General features: G+C 57.5%; 1 protein-coding gene across 1 annotated transcript in view; it reads right to left on the reverse strand.

Moving 5' to 3' along the window:
- Positions 1–344: 344 nt before the first annotated feature.
- RTN4RL1 (reticulon 4 receptor like 1) overlaps positions 345–14609 on the reverse strand; it is a 41353-nt gene continuing 27088 nt past the window's right edge. Inside the window, exon 2 of the mRNA XM_077312040.1 lies at positions 345–2184. Within this exon, the coding sequence (XP_077168155.1) occupies positions 872–2184 (1313 nt within the window). The 3' untranslated portion in view covers positions 345–871. The remainder of the gene's footprint in view (positions 2185–14609) is intronic.

The raw sequence follows: 14609 nt of genomic DNA on the forward strand, positions 1-14609 counted from the left end.
AAGAGCAGTTCCCCTGAAAAAAAATGGGTGCCTTGGGGGGCATTAGACCTTGTTGCAGCCCCTCCCCCTCCAACCTGTACCCTCCCCAGGCTCCACCCCCAAAATCTCCAGGTATTTCCCAACCCAGAGCTGGCAACCCCCTTGGTCTTCACAGGCACAACCCCAATCCCCCTTCCCCACATTTTTTTTTTCTGGCCTGAGTTCTGCAGAGGGCCTCTGGCCAGAGGGAGTCCGGGCAGGGCTGGCTTCCAGCCGGGGCCGCCCCCAAAGGATTTCGGTCTGCTGCTGGGTTCTGGACCGCAGGGCAAGCAGGGGCGGTGTTGGGGGGGGGGGAGAGAGAGAGAATCTGTGCATTGCTTTTATTTGCTATGTGAACACAGACGTTACAAACAAGGCGCGCCTCGGAGAAGCCCCACTTTGGGGGGGAAAGGGTCCCGATTCCAGCCCGTCGCCTTGGCCTGGAGCGCCTTCGGTTGAGCAGTCCTGCAAAAGGGGAGTCCTGAGAGGTTCGGGGGCTTCCCAGAGAGCTCCAGCCAGTTCCGAAGCCCGGAGGCGCCGAGAAGCTTGCCCCCGCGTCCTTGCGCCCAGTACTGTACCCTGCGCCAGCCCCCATGCCCGCTGGCCCGCCCCCCTTCCCCGGCCCGGCTGGCAGCAGTCCACGGGCTGGCCTCGCCGTCCCTTGCTTGCGAGCGCGCCCCGGCTTGCGATCCCTGACCCAGGGGTGGGCGGGTGGGCGGGTGGGTGGGTGGGAGGGATCTGTGTGCGCTGCAGTTCCGGGGTCCCGATCCCGCTGGCCGCGCCAGGCCGGCTCCCGGGCAGAGGGCGAAAGAGGCGCGGGGGCTCGGGGATCGCTAGCCGGGGGCGCAGACGCTCAGCGGACGACGGCCACGCAGGCCAAGAGCCCGAGCCAGAGCAGCAGGCCTGCCGCGGAAGCGCGGGCGCCGGCGTTCCCCAACCCGCCGCCCGCCGCCTGCTGGACGCCGCTGGGGGGCAGGAGGGATGTCCGCGGGCACTTGCCCTTCTGCTTGGGGGGCGCGGCGGGCATGAGCTCGAAGTCCAGCTTGTGCGTCTCCTGGTCCTGCATCTCTCCGTCGGCCGCCTTGCGGGGCCCCAGCGAGGCCGGCTTGGCGGTCCGGTTGCGGCCTTTGGGGCAGTTCTTGGCGGCCTTGCGGGATCCCTTGCCCCGCTCGGCGGAGGCGTGCAGCAGCGGGGGCGCGGCGTGGTCGGCCGGCGGCAGGAGGCGGGCGCCCTTGCTCTGCGCCAGGGAGTCGGCGGGCGCGCAGCCGGAGAAGGCGTCGGCGCGCAGCTCCTTGAGGTCCAGGCCGCGGCTGCGGGCGGGCCACTCGCACGGCACGCTGGAGCTGGAGCCGCGGAAGCGCCGCAGCCACTCCCAGAGCGAGCGCAGGCGGCAGCCGCAGTCCCACGGGTTGCCGTTGAGGCGCAGGTACTCCAGGGCGCCCAGCGGGGCCAGCGCCTCGCCGGCCAGCTCGGCCAGGCTGTTGTTGAAGAGGAAGAGCGTGGTGAGGCGGCGCAGGTCGTGGAAGGCCCGCCGGTGGACGCTCTGCAGGCGGTTCTGGTGGAGCAACAGGCGGTCCAGGTTGGCCAGGCCGCGGAAGGTGTTCTGCTGCAGGCTCCACAGCTGATTGCCGTGCAGGAAGAGGTGGCTCAGGTTGACCAGGTCGGCGAAGAGATCCTCCTGCAGGAAGCCCAGCTGGTTGTCCTGCAGGTAGAGGTACTGCAGGTTGTACAGGCCCCGGAAGAGCCCGCCGGGCAGGGAGGCCAGGCCGCACTTGTACAGGTGCAGCGCGTGCAGGCGCGTCAGCCCCTGGAAGGTGTCCGGCGCCAGGGCGCGCAGCTGGCGGTTGTCGCCCAGGTCGAGCTCCTCCAGGTGGACGAAGCCCCGGAAGGCGGCCGGGTCGACGAAGGTGAGGTTGTTGGAGTAGAGCCACAGCGTCACCAGCGCCGCGCTGAAGTGGCCGCGCAGCAGCACCGAGATCTGGTTGTTCTGCAGGAAGACCCGCTCGCTGTCCTCGGGGATGCCCTCCGGGATGGCCGGCAGGTGGTGCGACTGGCAGCTGACGGTCATGGGCGACGGGTAGCACACGCAGTCCACCGGGCAGCCTCCGCCCCGGCGCAGCTCCAGCCCCAGCAGCAGCAGCAGCAGCAGGAGCCCCAGGCAAGCCCCTGAGAGCGGAGCAGAGAGAAAGGGTCAGTGCCCGCGCCGGGCCCAGAAGAAACAGGCATCCCGTCCCCCTCCCCCCCCCCCGGTGGAGACTTCGGGTGGCTTGGCCCCTCCTTCGTGTTAGGCACACGACAACCCCGTGAGGTAGACCAGGCCAAGACTCTGTGACCGGCCGAATTTTCACCTGGCCAGTCCAAGCTGACTCTCCCAGATCCTAGCCCTGCGGGAGGTCCGGGGGGCGGGGCGGAGGGGGGGACCTCAATCCCTGCCGGCTTTCCAAGGTCTCCGGCGGAGAGGCCTTCCTTCAACACCCCCTCGGCTCCCCCTTGGAACCGGACGGGGCCTTCTGCGTCCTGGCACAGAGCTCTGCGGCTCAGCTGGACCCCTGGTCCTTCTCGCTCAGGAGCTGCTCCTGGGGGCTTCCCCAGTCATCGGCTCCAACGCGTTAATTGGAGGTTTTCGGCAGAGGAAGGCCCCCGAGGCCCCCTTCCCTGGATATGTCAGGATTCGAACCTGCCACCACAGGCCTGTTCCCCCCCCCCCCGCCCCTTTGTCCCTCCCCGTCCCCTCGGCGCTCCTGGCTCCTCCTCGCCTCCCCAGCCAGGTCGAGGAGCCCCACCCCCCACCCCAGCCCGGCCACCATGCCCATCTCCGCAACTCCCTCTTGCCGCAGCCGGCCGCTGGGGCTTGAGCAGGGCTGCGGGACACCCCCGGAGACCGCGATGAAGGCCACGACCCCCTCCTCACGCCCCTCACCCCGCCTTTGCCAGTTACGGATCGCTGAACGATGAATGCCCGGGCGAGGGCCACGGCGCGCGAGGTCTGCAGAGCCTTGGAGTGCCTGCTGGGATTTCGGCCAAGCTCTATCGCCCTCACCCGCCTAGGCACACGCCTCTGCCTCCTGCCGCCTTGAAGGAAGAAAGCCAGCTTCTCAGCGTGAGAAAGACGCTACCAGAAAGGAAAGGACTGCTGGGAAGCAGGGGTGCCAGCCTCCTGGTGGGGACTGGAGATCCCCCGGAATCGCAACTGCTCTGCAGACATCGAGCGAGGGGGATTCGAACCTGGGACTCAAAATATACTGGACGCTCGGGCTCTCCTTGGGCGGGAGTGGGCAGGCGAGGGAGGTCTGGGCGCCTTGTAGCCGCTCCAAGCAGTTGAGTCGGGCTTTGCTCGACGGCGGGGCTCCGTCTGGCGCTGGCCTCCTCTGTCTGCCTGCCTGCCTGCCTGCCTGGCGGCGGCGCTCGCCCTCCCGCCCGCTAAGACCGGCCGCTTGCCTGGCTGGCTGGCTGGGCTCCTCCCTCCGTCGTCAAAGCGCCGGGCTGGAGGCGAGCGCGGCGCTCCCGGGCGGGCGGCCTCGGCCCTCGGGGCCCGGCCGCCTTGTTTACTGCAGGGCTGGCCCGTCTCCCGCGGGGCCCTGGGCCGGGAGCGCCGAGCAGCTGGTGCCGCTGGCCCGGAACGCAGCCTCTGTCCCAGCGGCCCAGAAATAACTGGAGGCAGGACGCAGCTGCCGGGAAGGGGCCTCTGGCAGAGACGGACAGCTGTTGCCAGCCCACCCACCACCCGCCCAGCCTCACCCACCCGCCCACCCACTGCCTGCCCACGCCCCGGGGGTCCTGCAGAGCCAGACTTGCACCTTGGTGCCAGGGGACTGGGTAGCTTGGGCGTCAGAGCCAGTGGTGACCCCTCAAATGTTGGGGGCTAGTGGGGGGGGGGATCCACCAGCCTCTCGTTGGTGCTATTGGCATGTGCGGAGAGGAGAAGCAGACCTTCCTGGGGGGAAAGGCAATAGCCCTGAGATGAGAAGGTTGCTAGGGAGAATTTGCAGGGAAATCACCAGCCCTGTTCCCCGGCATGGGGTACTGCTGAAGAGCAGCCAACTCTAATCTGAAGAACTGGGTTTGATTCCCCCACACCGCTGCATGCAGCCAGCTGGGTGACCTTGGGCCAGTCATAGTTGTCTTAGAGCTGTTCTTGCAGAGTTCGCTTAGAGCTCTCTTAGCCCCACTGACCTCCCAGGGAGTCTGCTGTGGGGAGAGGAGGGGAAAGGTGTCTGTAAGCTGCTATGGGGCTCCTTTGGGTGGTGAAAAGTGGAGAATACAAACCAGCTCTTCTTTGAAGGTAGAGCTATCAAGGGTCTAGTGGTTAGAGCCTCTATGATCAGAGAGGCCCTCCCTACAAATGACATAAGAGAAACCATGTTGGATCTGATCAATGGCCCATCCAGTCCAGTCCAGTCTGTCACACAGTGGCCAGAACTCCAGAAGCTCTCCCACTGTTGCCCTCCAAGCACCAAGAATACAGAACTTCACCAGCCCAGACATAAGAGAAGCCATGTTGGATCAGGCCAATGGCCCCTCTGGTCCCACACACCGTGCCAAACCGTGGCTACGCCCAGGTGCCTGGGGCCTATCTTTCTCAGCCTCCTCTACACTGTGAAGTTGTTGGGAGAGTAAAATGGAGGAAAGGAGACCCTTGTAAGCCACTTTGGACACTCAGTGGGGAGAAAGGCAGAATATAAGTGAAGTAAACCTGCAAGTGAACATCCAGTGGGGGAGACCCAGGTTTGAATCCCTTGTCATGCCATGAAAGCTAGCTTTCATGCTCTCTTGGCCTAGCCTACCTCACAGGGATGTTGTAAAGATAAAATGGAGGAGAGGGGCTTAAGCCATACTGGAATCCTGTTGGGGATGATGGTAAAGTAAGGAGAAATTAAGAAAACACACACATAAAGCGTCCCCTAAACTAGCACTACCTGGGATAGTTCATCTCATCAGATCTGGGCAGCTAAGCAGGGCTGGCCCTATCGCGTGCTTGGATGGGAGACCTGTAAGGAACACCAGGGGCATGACACAGAGGCAGGCTGTGGCAAACTTCCTCCAAACATCTCTTGCCTTGAAAACATTATTGTAAGTCAGCTGTGACTTGACGGCATTTCCCACCACACCAAAGCATGCGTGTAGAACGGGAATGCACACTAAACCCCAGGCCTTCCCCAGATTGTCCGTGAAAACATTGGGGGGGGGGAATAGGAATGCTCTAAGGTGGGAAGGATTGCAGCGCGGCTGTGAAATTTCAGCTGTGAAAGGAGGCCACGCAATCACTAAATTAGGAGAGAGCCCCACTGGACTGATATGACTTCATTGTTAAATTAGGAAACTCTTTCTTTCCTGCATGGAATAATCAGTCATGTCTTCCAGATCACAGACGAAAAGCCCTCCTTCGAGGCTTAGTGAGGGCAGCAGGCCAGGCAGCATAGCAGCACCGAAGCTTCCAAGCAGCCCCTGTGCCAGGAACAGGAAGCAATCAAATGGGCTCAAGGAAAACCAGAAATGTGACACTAGCCAGCTGCTGCTCGCTCCGTGGCTGCTGCTGCTTCCTTCACGGTGGTTTCTGTGCAAGCTGCGTCCGCGCAAGCAAGATTAAATTGGCCTTGGAGCAGCGGTGCCCTGATGTCCTCAGCTGGCCACAGATTTCCCCCACTGCGCCTCAGAAAGGTCACTCCTACAAGGGATTCCTGCTGTTTGTCTTTACTGCTTTGATGCACAGATACAAATTCCAGCTCACTTCTTTGCATTTGTATGGGGCTGGCTGGGGGGACAGAGAGGCTTCCTGGGGTTTAGAGCCACAAAGTGATAGCCTTTGAGTCTAAGGGCAAAACGCTGAATGCTCCCTTGCTTGCTTGCAGCCTAGTTCTCCTCGAGGCCAGGGAGGTAATCCGGGACACACTTGAGTAATGCTTGGTGAAGGGATGGGGGAGGCAGAGGAGGAGTTGAGTGGCTGTGGTCCAGGAGGGGGCCTCTACATCCCTTCTTGCCCCTCCCAGAGCAACAGCGGAAATGGGGACTCTGTGAGATCCCTTTCACCCATAAACACGGATCGTGACTGTTACAAACAACTTCATGAAAACTTCATTGGTCTTAAAAGTGCCGCTGAACTCAAACTGCTGCTAAACAGCGTCTTGTTCACGATTTCAGGCCTCCCACACAACAGTTCTGAAGGGTAGGCCAATATTTTCTTTAACTCAGGCTTTCTCAAGCAGAGTTTTGTGAAACCCTGGGGGGGGGGGGTTGAAAGCCCTAGAAGGTTTTCTTGAATGGTGGAAGTTAATTATTATTATTTAATTATTGACATTTGTTTGGATGATATTAAGAAGAAGAAGAGTTGGTTCTTACATGCCGCTTTTCTCTACTCGAAGGAGTCTCAAAGTGGCTTACAGTCGCCTTCCCTTTCCTCTCCCCACAACAGACACCCTGTGAGGTGGGTGAGGCTGAGAGAGCCCTGAGATTACTGCTCAGTCAGATCAGCTCTTTCAGTGCTGTGGCGAGCCCAAGGTCACTCTGCTGGCTGCATGTGAGGGAGCGGGGAATCCAACCCAGCTTGCCAGATTAGAAGTCCACACTCCTCACCACTTCACCAAGCTATATACAACCATACATGGTTCTGTCGACCCATTACCCCCTCCCAAAATGGCCAGTGCTGGTCCCTGGAAGTGGAGGGGCCCTGGGTGGATGCATACACACCCATGCTTCCCAACCACATTCTGCACCATCATGTCACTTCTGGGGTTTCTCAAAGCTTGAAGAATGTTTCATGGGTTTCTCAATGGTAAAAAAACGCTGAGCAAGGCCACTCTAACATGTGCATGGCTACCCCTCATTCCTTCAGAGTAGTTCCAGGTGGTCCTCTCTGCCGTTTGATGCTCACAACCACCCTGAGCGGTAGGAGAGACCAAGAAGAGGTATGATGGGCTCACGGTCCTCCCAGCCTCATGCCAGATGGAGGAACTTGAACCTGGGACTCCCAAACACGTCACTACTACCTCCCTCTGTCTCATGCCCATTTATAAGGCCGACAATGGCGCTCAAAGGGGACGGCTTCCTGGGGTATCAGAGACTGCAATGGGGCTTCCTTCCCCAGCAGCAGCAGCCTTAATGCCCCCTCCTTGGGTCGGGCTCTGTGGGCAACCCTGTGCCAACAGCAGAAGCCACTGTAGATCACAAAGAGACCAGCAGCCCCGGCTGGACCCTGCCTTGCTCTCCTTCAACAAGCCTACAAGTTTCTCTTTGGTTCTGGCAGCGATGTGGAGGGGCCAGGAGCAGTCCCGCATCCCCCCCCCACACACACACACACACCCTGCCACTGGGTCTCAGCCTGCTGCCAGATGTTACTGGGGGGGTGTTGTTGAAGGGAACGTTTTCAAGGTCATCTGGAAGCCCCCCTCCTTCAGCTCGCCCCTTATTGCTGTTTTAAAGCCAGCCATAAATTTTGCACTGTAATAATAAGGAAAATCAATAGCGCCGACCAAAATTCCAGCTTTATCTTTCATTGCAGCCGGGCCTGGAACCTCCCCATGGGGCCTTGCGTCGGAGCCAGACAAATGAAGGAGGGAAAGGCAGGCAGCTGCCCTCTGCGGCAGGTGTGTGGCCACTGGTGCGGGTGGGGATGGGGTTAATTGTGGTCATTTCTTCCCATTAGTCCCGTTTGAAGCCAAACTCCGGACAGGGTCCCTTGGAGGGGCGGTCGCGCCCAAGCTGGGACCAACTCCAAAGGATGGCTTTGTAGTCCTTTCTGAGCTTGGGTCAGCCGCCGAACAGCTTTGCTTCCCTCCCCCCCCAGAGAAGAGTCCTGCGTTTCTGGGGAGCTTGCAGAGCTCAGAGGGAGGGGGAGATTTTTCTGCTTTGTGTGCAGAGCGGAGCTCTTCAAGGGATTCAACTAACGGGGCTATTTGAAAGCCCCTTTCCCGGCCTAGCAGTGAGCTGGACGGACCGGCAGCCTGAACTGGGAGAAGGCCGTATCTAATATTCAGACGTGTTCAAGGTTGTCTCACGTCAGGGAACATCGCGCCTGATGACCTAGAAAAGGGTAGCTGGTAGCCTTCTCTCTTCGGCAGGGGAAAAACCATTTTGGCTGCTGCATGTTAATCAGTTCGGAATCTCGTCCCTCTGAAGCGCAGTCACCAAGGGACGGCACCTGAAGTCCTGCCAGAAACGACAGCTTGTCAACCAGCATGAGGACTTCATAGGATTGGGGAGAAATGCTCAGGATCTCCCCTAGACCAATACTCATTTCCCTTGTTCTGCCATGCTCTGGCCCAGGCTTCCACCCACCCTGACCCCGCCCATGTGGCCTTGCCACCTGGTTTCCAATCAGGCCTCTCTGTCCCCTCATTCAGGTAGCCAGGCTGCTCCTTCTGCTTTAAAAATAAAGTCGCTGTCCTTATTGTTATTATGTTTCTCGGTCCAGTTTGGTGTAGTGGTTAAGGGCAGCAGCCTCTAATCTGGAGAGCTGAGTTTGATACCCCACCCCTCCACCGCTGGGTAACTTTAGGCTAGTCGCAGTCCAGTTTGAGCAGTTCCCACAGAGCTCTCTCAGCCCCACCTACCTCACAGGGTATCTGTTGTGGGAAGAGGAAGGGAAGGTGAATGAAAGCCTCTTTGGGAGTCCTTTGGGGAGAGAAAAACGGGGTGCAAAAAGAAACACTTCTTCTGTAGCTAGTTCCATCAGCACGCATGCTTCTGACACCTGTCCAGGATCACAATTGGAAGGGCCTCGCTCACTCCTCAAGCCTTGGTTTCTACCCTGAGCTTTACAGTCTCCAGGCTGGCCTGATCAGGGATAGTCAAACTGCGGCCCTCCAGATGTCCATGGACTACAATTCCCAGGAGCCCCCTGCCAGCGAATGCTGGCAGGGGGCTCCTGGGAATTGTAGTCCATGGACATCTGGAGGGCCGCAGTTTGACTACCCCTGCATTAGATCTCAGAAGCAGGGTGGGCCCTGATTTGGATGGGAGACCACTGAGGAAGACGAGGGTTGGTACGCCGAGGCAGGCAATGGCAAACCGCCTCTGTCCACTTCTTGCCTGGAAAACCCAGTGGGGTCACCAGAAGTCCTCTGTGACTTGATGGCACAAGGAAGGGCTGTGTAGGTGTCCAGTGCTGGCCTTGCCAGCTGTGTTGGGCAAGGTTCAAAGAGCAGCGTCACCTCTGCTTTCCTCTGAGATGGCGCCTCCCGCTTACACCAGAGCCCCAGATTCCCAGAAGAGGTCAGGTGACTAGGCTACTTTTCTCACTCCTGAGCTGCCCTCCGCAGCCTCCCTACCATCTCCCTGCTGCAGATCCTGTTGGGGGCACCCAATACCAAAAACGCATTGTGCAGAATAGCCATGGCTTCCCACCAGCCCACAGATGCCAAGATGCTCCCTGGGAATGCTGATGCAGAGGGGAGGGGGGATATCAATTGCCTGCAAACCCACGATCCGTGCCTCATTCATTCATTCATTCATTCATTCATTCATTCATTCATTCATTCATTCATTCATTCATTCATTCATTCATTCATTCATTCATTCATTCATTCATTCATTCATCACCTGCACCCCATCTCCCACTCCCAAAGAGTGCTTTGGGCAGCTGCTGATGGATCTCTGCAGTGGTTGAAAACAAGCAGGCATGACTCCACATCCCAGCGTGGGCACCATAGTAACTAAGGCTCCCCAAGTCCCAAGGCTGCCGAATAGCTCCTTCCTATTGTAGCTTCTTTGGCTGTCTCGTTGAAGTACCTGGGTGCAGAAAGCACCTCGGCAAAGACGTTGGATCGCGGAAACGAGAGAGATGCCACTAGAAGGCAGCTGGATGCTGCCCTTTCTGGAGGGCTTGGCAGAAGGACAACGAATGACCTCCAGAAAGTACCTCAGGGCCCACCATCCCTCCCCACCCACCCACCCACCCAATAACTTTCCAACTCCTGCTGCACACAAGACGCCGTTTCCACCAGTTTAAAGGGAACTGAAAAGTGCTGAAAGGAAAACAAGGGAAAGGGAATTCTGGCAGAGGGCAAAAGGAGAGGTTTGGCTAATTAAAAGCCAAGGGGCTGCATGGCCCAATCCAGGCAGCTGTGCTGCTCTCTAGAGGTGCAGAAGCCTTTGAAATTCCTCAACAGCCAATCCTTTCATCCCACCTGATGCTGGCTGAAGGGGGGCTTCAGGCAGCCTGACTTGCATGGCGAGGAAGGAGGGGGGGGGGAGAGCAGAGCCAAACTGGCTTAGCACCCAGGGAGGGTCCTCTTATCAAGACCTTTTAATCAGCCCAGGCACCATCAATGCCAGGGTGGGTTGAAACAGGCCCTGGACTCCACAGTTTGGGGTTGGTAGCTGTGTTGGTCTGAAGTAGCAGAAGGAAGTTTAAAGCCCATTCCGCACACAGAGGATAATGCACTTTCAACATGCTTTGGCAGCTGGATTTTCCTGTGTGGAACAGGAAAATCTACTTCTAAAGTGCATTGAAAGTGCATTATCCTATGTGTGCGGAATAAGGGGCAACTTCAAGACTGTCCAAGTTTTGCCCAAGTTTTGCCCCCTCTTGTGTTTCTCAAACGAGTTGAACCCAATGGTCTGATATCCTTATTAACCTAGCTTGTGGTTCTAGTAAGGCTCTTGAATCTGCTAAAAAGCTCCATAATACTCCATCTTTATTGGATATTTCCAGGATGCTGTTTACTAATTTGCTCTCTCCTTCTATATGGAGTCTGATTTCCATTTCATTGTTGCTGAGGAAGGGGCCCATGCACATGAAAGCTCACACCTTGAATCAAACTTGGCTGGTCTTAAAAGAGCCCCTGGACTCCAATTTTGTCCTAGACTCAAGCATCAGCCTAAAGCATCCAGGATGAGCCCCTTGCCTAGCCACTGCTTGAAGACGGCCAGTGAGGGGGAGCTCCCCACCTCCTTAGGCAGCCCATTCCACTGCAGAACTAGAGTCACAGAATCCTCAAGTGAGAAGGGGCCATACAGGCCATCAAGTCCAACCCCCTGCTCAGTGCAGGATCAGCCTAAAACATCCATGATCAATATCTGTCCATCTGCTACTTGAAGAAAGCCAGTGAGGTTTGAGCTCACCACCTCATTAGGCAGCCCATTCCACTGCAGAAGTCTTCTAGTTGAAATTCCCACCCCCAATATCTAGCCAGTAGCATTCTATGGGTCTTCTCTTCTGCTGCCAACAACAGGAACCACTCCGTGCCCTCCTCCAAGTGACCTTTCAAATACTTACAATAGCCTTCCCTTCCTCTCGCCACAACAGGCACCCTGCGAGGTAGGTGAGGCCGAGAGAGATCTGAGAGAACCACAACTGGCCCAAGGTCACCCAGCTAGTGACCCACCTGGCCCAGGAACTCCCAGAAGAAGAGCTCTGCCAGATCAGATCCATAGCCCGTCCAGTCCAGCATCCCATCTTACACAGTGGCCAGCCAGACTCTCTGGCCCAGTTCCTCCGGCATTCAACAGAACTGTTCTTGGATGGGGCCAAGGGGCCCTCCAAGGTCTCCCTGCCCCCCCTTTTCCTATGAAGGCCACAGACTGGGGTCCTTCTGCCCTCTGTCCCTCCCCCACCCCGGCCAGCAAGTTGCTCCTCTCAGCAAGCCTAGACGCTGCCAATGTGTCATGAAGCCACCTTTCAGCTTTCATTTGGAGCCTCTCTCTTCCCACTGAGCAGCCTCAGCCGTGAACACTTTACTAATTGCAACTTTTAATATGCTGGATGGAAAGTCCGCGAGATCAAAGCCAGCAACAGCCACGACAGGGACGGCCATCGTGGAGAGATGATTCATGGGGGGAGGGGGGGAGAAGAGCCGCAGAGACGTGGCAATCCACGTCCAGGGAGAAAACGGCACAGCCACTTTGGAGCAATCGTCCGCGATTTGATCCTGGCACTGCATCTACAGCCTGTTTTTGCCACCCCTTCAAACCTCCCGAGAGAGGAACAAGATGTCCCAGTAGAGGTCTCCAAGGTGGCCTCTGAGAGGGTCTTCGGTGAAGCCCTAAAGGCAAGCAGCCTGATCCGGAAACTTGGTTCTGTACTGAGGACCTCCCAGAGCTCCCTTCTGTGTTTGAGAAGCTGAGGGGAGAGTCAGACAAGATCTATGCAGGGCACTGAGCACTGAGCACTCTTGACATAGTGCAGGCTTCAGCTCCGCTTCCCAACCCTGTTCTGCACAACCACATCACATCTGGGGGTTCTTGAGAGCCAGCTTGGTGTAGTGGTCAGGAGTGTGGACTTCTAATCTGGCATACCAGGTTCGATTCAGCACTCCCCCACAGGGTGACCTTGGGCTTACCACGGCACTAATAAAACTGTTCTGACCAAGTAGTGATATCAGGGCTCTCTCAGCCTCACCTCCCTCACAGGGTGTCTGTTGTGGGGAGAGGAAAGGGAAGGCGACTGTAAGCCGCTTTGAGACTCCTTCGGGTAGAGAAAAGCGGCATGTAAGAACCAACTCTTCTTCTTCTTGAAACCTGAAGAATGTTTCAGGGGTTTCTCAATAGTAAAAAAACCCGAGAAAGGCCGAAAACATCTGAAGGACCTCCTCTGGACCACCAATGGTGGTCCGTTGAGCTCCTTTGCCTCGCAGTGGCTTTCCAGGGATCCCAGAGGAGACCTTTCCCACAGAACCTTCTACATGCCAAGCCCTGCTCCACCACAGTCGTCCTCCCTTCCCATAAGAAACCACCATCTATGGCAGCAGTCCCCAACAGGGTGCCCGGGGGCCCTACGGCATCTGCCCACACCCTTCCCAGAGCCGGTCAAGTGTCCAGCAGGGAGAAAAGCAGGATATAAAGGCCAAAGTGAAATCAGTCATGGAAGGAACCCAGCGTTGTGCTTCATCCTGGGGTCTGTCTGGCAGTGCGCTGCATCCGACCGACTGCTCCCCCCTCTTGTGAGAAGCCAGCTGCAGTCAGAGATGGGGGGATTTATCAGGGGGCCAGGCCAGTTCCTGGGAAGCTCCTGATATCTTTCCTGGCAATATTTCATCAAACAGACATACCCAGTTTTTCGCAGAAACCGCATCCCAGCGGGGAGCCTAGATTCCTTGGCAGGACTAATTAGGCCCTGGCTGGGACCCCTTGAGGACCCAGATGTGGGGCAAACAGTTTTGTTAGCATGGCTACGTCACTGATTCCTTTGCCCATTGGGTTGCCACCTCCAGGTTGCGAGATCCTTGGAGATTTGGGGAGCTGAGCTTGGGGAAGGTGGGGTTTAGGAACGGGGGGGGGGGGGGTCCTCAGTCGGATATAATCTCACACTCTTGCAGCGCATCCAGGGGATCATCTGTAATTCCAGGACTCCAGGCCACACCTGGAGGTTCACACCTGGAGGTTCACATCAGAAAAGGAAACCAGAATATCTGGAATCTGACGTACACGATCAAAGTCACTATAATTCTATGATGATAAGGTAGAGGTATCCCCTGTGCAAGCACCGGGTCATGTCTGACCCTTGGGGTGACGCCCTCTAGCATTTTCTTGGCAGACTCAATACGGGGTGGTTTGCCAGTGCCTTCCCCAGTCATTACCGTTTACCCCCCAGCAAGCTGGGTACTCATTTTACCAACCTTGGAAGGATGGAAGGCTGAGTCAACCTTGAGCCGGCTGCTGGGATCGAATTCCCAGCCTCATGGTCAGAGCTTTCAGGCAGAATGTCGGCTGCCTTACCACCCTGCGCCAAAAGAGGCTCTAACTATGACACTAGCGTAGATTCCAGATATTCTGGTTTGCTTTTTTTGATGTGGACTTTCTATTGTACACTCCTCTCTTTTTGGCCTTTGCCCACTGGGAGGTTGGCAGTCCTATCCACAAGGAGCTTCCTAAATTCCACACCCACACTCACGCCCACACCCACCCAAGCCCCTTTGTTTTGCTGCAGCGACTGGACTGCTCACAACTCTACCCGCTAAGCACAAGACCCACAGGCGGCTGGAGATCTCAGCCGACCTGCTACGGATTCAATTACAGGAGCACGTTCAGGCCCCGACAGCTCCACTCAGCGTGGTCCCAACCCACAGCAGCGCCTCTGCGCAGCCAGGCGGGGAGGCCCATTACGGGCCCATAATCCAATCACTGAGCCTTGCCAGGCAGTTCTGTGGGGGAGCCGGCTCCACCAGACCCTTTGCCTCCGTCCAGACAGACTGCCTTCACTCTTAATGGAGTCGGGCGCAGAGGGAGAGGCCGTGGCCGGCAGCCCTGGAGAGTGGGCCTCTCCCTCCGCTGGGGAGGGGGAAAGAGGAGTGCCAAAGCTGCCTGGTGGGACCTGGAGATCTCCTGGAATGACAGCTGGTCTCCAGGTGGCTGCTGGAGGTTGGCGACACACGTGCTTGCTAACCTCCGGGTCGCACCTGGAATCTGCTTTTGCAATTGCTTTATGGACAACTCAGATTAGTTCCCCTAAAAAAAAATCGGTGTGCTGAAGGGTGAATTCTATGGTATTAGATCTTGCTCCCCTCCCCCTACTCTGCCCTTCCCAGGTTTCGCCCCCACCAGCCCCAATTCTCCAAGTATTTCCCATCTCAGAGCTGGCAACCCTTCAGAGAGATCTATTCCCCACTGCGGTCTCTCCCCTCCCCAGCTCTCAGGCTTAATTCCAAAACCCCCAGGAA

The sequence above is a fragment of the Paroedura picta genome, chromosome 15, assembly GCF_049243985.1.
Source record: "Paroedura picta isolate Pp20150507F chromosome 15, Ppicta_v3.0, whole genome shotgun sequence".
Classification (NCBI taxonomy): domain Eukaryota; kingdom Metazoa; phylum Chordata; class Lepidosauria; order Squamata; family Gekkonidae; genus Paroedura; species Paroedura picta.